The sequence below is a fragment of the Ranitomeya variabilis genome, chromosome 2 (genome assembly GCF_051348905.1).
Source record: "Ranitomeya variabilis isolate aRanVar5 chromosome 2, aRanVar5.hap1, whole genome shotgun sequence".
In the NCBI taxonomy this organism is placed as follows: domain Eukaryota; kingdom Metazoa; phylum Chordata; class Amphibia; order Anura; family Dendrobatidae; genus Ranitomeya; species Ranitomeya variabilis.
In genome coordinates, this window is record NC_135233.1 from 275,637,201 (window position 1) to 275,645,658 (window position 8,458).

Genomic DNA, 8,458 nt, shown 5'->3' on the forward strand with positions numbered 1-8,458 from the left:
TCCTAGCATCAGCAAAATTAACCCCGGACCAGCTAGACAAAATCTAGCTGACGCCACTGAGCGCATAGTGGACAAAAGCGGAATTACCGCTGTCTGTCGAACGCCCTAGTATGAACAGCGTCCGACATGACAAAGACGCTCCTCTGCGGATATGCATTTCCACATCCTGGTGTCCCGATACGTGATTCCTGGACGTACGATCTCCAATAACATATCAAAGGTGGATATTGTCATCCGACAGTAGTTGAAGAATTTTCCTGGATGTGTCCGCAGAGCTGAATAGAACCTGTGAAAATGCCCTTTAGTGGAGCGTTGCTGCAAAAGTAGATGCACACACATTCTTCTTCTCCTCCTTCGCAGATCAGCTATCACAGGGTATGGCTGGCCAAAGCGGCGTGACAAGACCCAATTAAATAACACCCGCTGAGTTGGTGTAAATTGCAGGAGGTCAGACATGTTGCACAAGTAACACCACAACACCTACCCAAGCACAGCAACAAAGTGGCCATATGGGAGGGTTTCATCTGTTGTTGAGGCCTTAAATAGGATTAGGCTGATGATTTAAATTATTTTCAGTCTTTCAGTCTTGTCCCACGCTGTAAATCCATCTGAAGGGGGTTAAAGATTGTTACAGCCAGGAGCCTGCTAATGCAGCTGTGCTCCTGCCTGTAAAAGCTCGGGAATGAATGGGAAGCAGGGGAAAGTAGCTACCTAGACTTGTGGTGCTGCACCCCCTGCTGGCATAACCTCATATGAACTCGAGCGTGGGAATTTTTCTGAATATTTTCTCACGCTCGAGTTCATATGAGTTTATGCCAGCAGGGGGCGCAGCACCGCAAGTCTAGGTAGCTATGTTCCCCTGCATTCCATTCATTCCCCAGATTTTACATTCAGGAGCACAGCTGCATTAGCAGGCTCCTGGCTGTAAAATTATTTAACCCCTTCAGATGGATTTACAGCGTGGGACATTACTAACGGCGGAAAGGTATGGGATATTGTTGTTTTTTTATTTTTCCTTTTTACAGAACGAGGGTCGTCATTTGGATTGAGAGTATAATAAACTATTACAACACCATGTGTCTTTATTTCATTAAAATACTTTTTTCCTAATGTGTGTGTGTTTTATTAACCATTTACTACTATTGGATTAATAATGGATAGGTGTCTTATTGACGCCTCTCCATTATTAACCTGGCTTAATGTCACCTTACAATAGCAAGGTGGCATTAACCCTTCATTACCTCATATCCCACCGCTACACGGGAATGGGAAGAGAGAGGCTAAGTGCCAGAATAGGCGCATCTTCCAGATGTGCCTTTTCTGGGGTGGCTGGGGGCAGATGTTTTTAGCCAGGGGGGCCTATAACCATGGACCCTCTCTAGGCTATTAATATCTGCCCTCAGTCACTGGCTTTCCCACTCTGGCGGAGAAAATTGTGCGGGAGCCCATGCCAATTTTTTCCATGATTTAACCCTTCATTTTAACAGCTAGAGTCCCCAAATTTTACACAAAGACACTTCTTACATTAGTAGTCAGGAATATGTAATAAAATAAGGGATATGAAATGGTTTACTATATGTAAACCATGTCTCATATCCTGTCAGGTTTGGGAAGGAGATAGCAAAAGCCGGCAATTAAATTACCGGCTTTTCTGCTACCCATCTCTGCGTGTATATATATATAAATATATATATATATATATATATATAAATATATATATATATATATATATATATATATATATATATATATATATATATATATATATATATATATATAATGTCTCAGTGACATATATATATATATATATATATGTATATGTGCCTATTCTATGTGTATATATCTATTCTATCTTTCTATCTGTCAGTGTGATTTTACTGTACACAGCACTGATTTGCCGGCTTTTCAAAGGACACAGGTGCGTAAAAATCGGACAGCAATACGGATGTCATACGGATGTTGCGATAAAAAAGAAAAAAAAAAAAAAAAAAAAATCGCATGACAATCGCATGATTTATCTTTGTTTTTTCGGTCTGTAAATTGGACTGTTTTATTTCTCTCAAGTGGAAAAGAGCCCTTAGGGCTGTTCCACACGTCCAGATAATTCCGGTACCGGAATAAATCGGTACCGGAGTTATCCGTGTCCGTGTGCCTGGGAACTCACGTAGGCCATACGTGCGGCACACGTGTGCCACCCGTATGGCGAGTGGGTACCACACGGAGCGTGTGGTACCCACGCGTGTTGTACCCTGCATCGTGCTGAAGCCGCGATTCATATGTTCCCTGCAGCAGCGTTTGCTGCAGAGAAAATATGAATAACAGTGTTTAAAATAAAGATCTATGTGTCCGCCGCCCTCCCACCCCCTGTGCGCCCCCCCGCTGTTCTGAAAATACTTACCCGCCTCCCTCGCTGCTTCCTGGTCTGGCCGCGGCTTCTAGTGTATGCGGTCACGTGGGGCCGATCATTTACAGTCATGAATATATGGCTCCACCTCCCATAGGGGCGGAGCCGACTATTCACGATTGTAAATGAGCGGCCCCACGTGACCGCATACAGTAGGTGGCGCGGGGCAAAGAGGAAGGAGTGACAGCCAACGTGGGAGCGGGTGAGTATTTTCAGGACAGCGGGGGGGCGCACAGGGGGTGGTGGGGCGGCGGACACATAGATCTTTATTTTAAACACTATTATTCATATTTTCTCTGCAGCAAACGCTGCTGCAGGGAACATATGAATTGCGGCTTCAGCACCAGTGGGGGGGACAGCGCTTACTGTAGCGCTGTCTCCTGCACGCACACGGACCCCAGACGGAGAACGTCCGTGTGAGGTCCGTGTTTTACACGGACCCATTGACTCTATTGGGTCCGTGTAATCCGTGCGCTCTCACGAACACTGACATGTCTCCGTGTTTGGCACACGGAGACACGGTCCGCAAAAAATCAATGACATCTGAACAGATGCATTGATTTTTATGGGTCTACGTGTGTCAGTGTCTCCGGTACGTGAGGAAACTGTCACCTCACCTACCGGAGCCACTGACGTGTGAAACCGGCCTTAGGCGTAGGTCCTGGCCATCACCTGCTGGCTATGGGGCGGGCTCGCTGCCTGAGCCTGCTCCATACAACCGACTGTCGTGAAGGGGTTAATCAATTTTTTTTGTATTAAAAAAAACTTAAACAAGAAAAATTGCAAACCCCGGATCTCTTCTGGAGCATTTTACCATCTTTTGCTTTAAAAAACTACAAGCAGCTTCTTCATTATTCAATGAAGTGAAAAAAAAAAACATCTGGGAAATTACTGTAAAAAAAAGTTACAGAAGCCATGGGAAAAACTTCAAAAAAAAATCTACTGCTGCCAAACACTCAGAAAAAGACTAAAATAATTACACTCTAAACGCCTCAGGGAAAAACCTCTAGAGTTAGCTGAAGACTGGCTAGATTTACCAAGGTAGGCTATCTGCACACGATGCGGATTTGCTGCGGATCCGCAGCGGATTTTTCTGCGCAGAAACGCTGCAGATTCGCACTGTGATGTACAGTAAAATGTTATTCTATGGGGAAAAAATACTCAAGCTACTTACCAGGTAGCGGTGTTTTTCAGGAGTCCATGACAGCACTAACGAGAGAGGGGATCCGCCCTTCAGGGACAGGAAACCTACAGAGATAAAAGGGCGGCACCTCTCTCCCGCATCAGTTGGATTACAGAGCATGAGAGGACCTCCATTGATTAGTAACACATAAATATCTTAACACATTTCACCTTGTGACTAAATTTTGTAGAAAATTAACCTACATTAGAATATACTTATCGTGATGAAACCCATACCAGTAGAAAGGGAGGGAATATAGGAGTGCTGTCATGGACTCCTGAAAAACACCGCTACCTGGTAAGTAGCTTGAGTATTTATTCAGTCGTCATGACAGCACTAACGAGAGAATTACAGAGAAAAGAGTATTAGGGTGGGATTACTGCTTCCAGCACCCTTCTACCAAATGTGAGATCGTTGGAGCTACCAAGATCTAATCTATAATGATTCAAGAAAGTAGACGGAGATGACCATGTGGCCGCCTTACATATGTCCTCAATTGACACCTCCGATCTCTCTGCCCAGGAAGATGCCATGGCACGAGTGGAATGAGCCTTTACGCCTTCCGGGACTTCTAGGCCACCTGCTGAATAAGCCAGAGAAATTGCCTCCCTAATCCATCTACTCAAGGTGTTTTTGGACACTCTACACCCTTTTTTGACTCCCTGATAGGATATAAACAGGGAATTGTCTTTTTTCCAGGGATCTGTTAAAGAAATATATTTAAGAAGGCATCTTTTGACATCTAATGTATGGAGTCTGAGTTCCTTTGGGTTTTTAGGATTAGGACAAAAGGTAGGGAGATTTATCTCCTGGAGTCTGTGGAACCTAGATGCTACTTTTGGGAGATAGAGGGGATCCGTTCTTAATACTACTCTATCTTCTCTAATCTGCATATAAGGAGTTAGTCTAGAGAGGGCCTGCAAATCACTAACTCTCCTAGCAGACGTAAGAGCAATCAAAAGAGCAGTTTTTAAGGACAGGATCTTTATAGACGCAGATTCTAAAGGCTCAAAGGGGGGTTCCGTTAACGCCGAGAGGACTAAGTTTAAGTCCCACGGGGCTAGTTTATTCTTAACGATGGGTCTTGATCTAGCGGCCGCTTTAATAAACCGAGCAATCCAATAATTTTTAGCTAACCCACAGTTATACAGTGCCCCCAAGGCTGAAACTTGGACTCTGAGGGTGCTTGTAGCTAGCCCCATTTCGAGACCTTTCTGCAGGAACTCCAAGATCTTTGGAATACTAGCTTTCTGACCGATAACCGATCCTGAGACTGAAAGGAATTTTCTCCAGATTCTTACATAAATATTTGTAGTGGAGTTTTTTCTGCTTTTTAATAGGGTATTAATAAGTCCGTCAGAAAATCCCTTTTTTCTTAATAATGACCCTTCAAATCCCACGCCGTCAGATGTAAACTGGCCACTCGTGGATGGAAGATCGGACCCTGTGAGAGGAGGTCTGGGAGTTCTGGGAGAATCCATGGTTGAGAAATGGACATCTTCCTCAACCAAGGAAACCATGGCCTCTTGGGCCAGAATGGCGCTATCAGAATCACATGAGCTCTGTCCTCCCGAATCTTTCTGAGGACTATCGGGATCAAGTTCAACGGGGGAAAGGCATAGGCTGTTTCGAAGTGCCAAGGAATCAGGAGAGCGTCCACCGCCACCGGATTGTCTCTGGGATTTAGGGAACAAAACCGACGACATTTTTTGTTTTCTTTGTTGGCGAAGAGGTCTATTTGTGGGTATCCCCAACGATGGGTGATCTGATCGAAGATGGTCTGATTGAGCACCCACTCTCCTTGCCCGAGCTTTCTGCGACTTAGAAAGTCGGCTACAACGTTGTGCTTCCCCTTTATGTGCAGTGATGTTAGTGACCGTAGATGATTCTCGGCTATCTGTAAGATACGACCCGATACCTCCATTAAGGACCTGGATCGGGTTCCCCCTTGGTGGTTAACGTAAGCTACCGTTACCTGATTGTCTGAGAATATTCTGACGTGATGGTCCTGTAAGGATATAAGGAAATATCTCAGAGCTCGTTCTACGGCCAACAACTCCTTGAGGTTAGATGACAAACTCTGTTCGGAGGGTGACCAAACCCCCTGGACCCACATCTCGCCCATATGTGCCCCCCATCCCGTGGGGCTAGCGTCTGTGGTTAATACTCGTGATATGTGGTTTATCCAGGGTACCCCCTTACGAAGGTTTGGAGCGTGTAACCACCAACGTAAGGACTGAATAGTGGCAATTGACAAGGAAAGAAAACTGTCCAAGTGACCTTCTAACCGACGAGTGTTGTACAGAACCTCCCACTGTAGGACCCTGGTGTGGTACTGGGCCCATCGTACTGCCGGGATGCACGACGTGAGTGAGCCTAACAGTGACATTGCTCCCCTCAATGTTATAACTGGATTAGCAATCACTCCAAGAATCTGTCGTTGGATCTTTTCCAACTTAGCGTCAGGTAGACGGCATTCTTGTAACCTTGAGTCCAATATGAGACCCAAGAATTCTTGGATCTCTAGAGGCTGCAACCGTGACTTTTTAAAATTGATTATCCACCCCAACCTTTGCAAGGCTGCGATTACTTTGTGTAGTTGGGACGTGCAGTGTGATTCGGAATTTCCTATTATTAATAGGTCATCGAGATATGGGACTATGAGAATATCCTGCTCATGAAGATGCGCCATAACCTCCACCATTATTTTAGTGAATACCCGAGGGGCCACCGCAACACCAAAGGGGAGTGCCCTGTATTGGAAGTGTCTTATTGATTCTCCTAAGAGGACTGCAACTCTTAGATAACGCTGGTGGTCTACGTGTAAGGGGACGTGATAATACGCGTCTTTCAGATCCAAGACGACCATAAAGCACCCGCCAAACAATAACTTTATTGCGGACTTGACCGACTCCATTTTAAATGACGGGATCCACAAAAATCTATTTAGGCCTTTCAGGTTTATAATTGTGCGAAAAGTGTTATCTGGCTTTTTAATCAAGAAGAGGGGAGAATAGAATCCTTTACCCCTCTGTGTTTCAGGAACCTCCACCAAAACGCCTTTTTGTTGGAGTTCCTGGACCTCAGTCTCTAACGCCAGCTGTTCTGTGGAGGAAGAACGCAATGGTGTTACCAGAAACTTGTCGCCAGGAGTGAAACGAAAGTCAAACTTTAAACCAGACTCCACAATGTTCAAGACCCACGGGCTATTGGATATAGTACGCCATGCCGGATAGAAGGCTAGAAGCCTGCCTCCTACCCGGTCCGCCAGTCATTGCGGCTTCCTGTTGTCTCTAAAGGAGCTAAACATGTAGCCTCTACCTTTCTTTTTGTTGGCATCGTATCTGGATCTTTCTCTATTTGGTCTTGTTCGATCAAACCACCTCCTATTAGTGCCTCTTCTGTAAGAGGACCTACCGAGGTAGGGAAACCGTTTCTTACTGTCTCCCGCTTTTTCTAATAACTCGTCCAGAACCGGACCGAATAGGTGTTCTCCCACACACGGGATGTTGCACAATTTGGATCTGGCCTGCATGTCTCCTTGCCAACATTTCAGCCAGATTGCTCTACGGGCTGAATTAGAGAGCGCGGCTGACCTAGCCGCCAATTTAACTGAGTCCGCTGAAGCGTCAGCAAGGTAAGCCGCAGCCCCCTGAATCATAGAGAGGGAGGATAATATTTCATCTCTCGGCGTTTTGTTCTTCAGCTGACTCTCCAGGCTATCCAACCACACCATCATAGACCGTGCCGTGCAGGTGGCGGCGATTGATGGTCTGAGAGCCCCTGCTGAAGTTTCCCAGGCTCCCTTGAGAAACACATCTGCCCTTCTGTCCAGTGGATCCTTTAAAGTACCAAGATCCTCAAATGGTAGAGAGGACTTTTTTGAAGCTTTGGCAACCGCCGCATCAAGCTTCGGGGCTTTATCCCACGTGGCCGAAGCAGACTCCTCGAACGGATACTTCCGTTTGAAGGATGGAGGAAGAGAACCTTTTCTTTCCGTTTTTTTCCATTCTCTGGAAATTAGGGCGCTAACTTTCTCCACTACCGGAAAGCATCGGCGGGATTTACGGTCCAGACCTCGGAACATGACATCCTGCATGGATCTCTCTGGTGTCGTCTGCTCAATCCCAATTGTATTATTTACCGCTTTAACTAGGCGGTCTATGCGGTCAAAAAGAAAAACAAGAATGTTCGTATTCAGAACCCGAGGAGGATACTGACGAGAGAGAGACTTCCGACTTCAGATCTCCTAAGTCACTATCCTCATGTGAACTTGGGGATCCAGGGTCTGTTATTTTAGACCCCCTATGAGATTGAGATCTTGTAGAGCTTCTAATCTCCTGTCTAACCATCTGTCTTAGACTAGAAGCGAAATCCGGTGTTTCTTCCGCTATTAGACGCTGGATACACGGACCACATAGTCTCTTAACGTATTCGTCAGGGAGAGGAATACCACATTCTGCACATTCCTTGTGCTTGGATTTAGAGGACCGCTTTTTTCCCTGATGTAAAAAGAGGGAATAAGGAGGGACACTAATCACTAAGTGAACTTTCACGATGATCACTTACCCCTACAGTGTCCAAGTGGTACCGAAGATTGCGGGGGGACCCTCTCCACCGAAGCAATATCCATCCGGCTCGAGGACTTTCCGGCTTTATCAGATTGCCCAGCTTTACCTCCAGGACGACTACTGCCACTAGAACGTCGCTGGGTGTTCGCTGTATGGGGCTTCTCCAGGGTTAAATACTGCTGCACAGAAGGCAACTGGTCCTGCTCCTGAGACTCCATTGTAACAATGGACATGAAGCATGAAGCAGCCATCATTGAATTCTTAAATAGCCGGCCCCCTAAAGGTACCTCCCCCTGATGG

At 45.8% G+C, this 8,458-nt stretch overlaps 1 protein-coding gene across 1 annotated transcript; it reads right to left on the reverse strand.

The window, feature by feature from the left end:
- Positions 1-3,564: 3,564 nt before the first annotated feature.
- Positions 3,565-6,017, reverse strand: LOC143809341 (uncharacterized). Its single transcript, XM_077292428.1, has 2 exons — positions 5,563-6,017; positions 3,565-5,484 (listed from the first exon to the last, which is right to left on the reverse strand). The coding sequence occupies exon 2, from the start codon at positions 5,291-5,293 to the stop codon at positions 3,953-3,955; it is 1,341 nt and encodes a 446-aa protein (XP_077148543.1). The 5' UTR covers positions 5,294-5,484; positions 5,563-6,017; the 3' UTR covers positions 3,565-3,952.
- Positions 6,018-8,458: the final 2,441 nt, after the last annotated feature.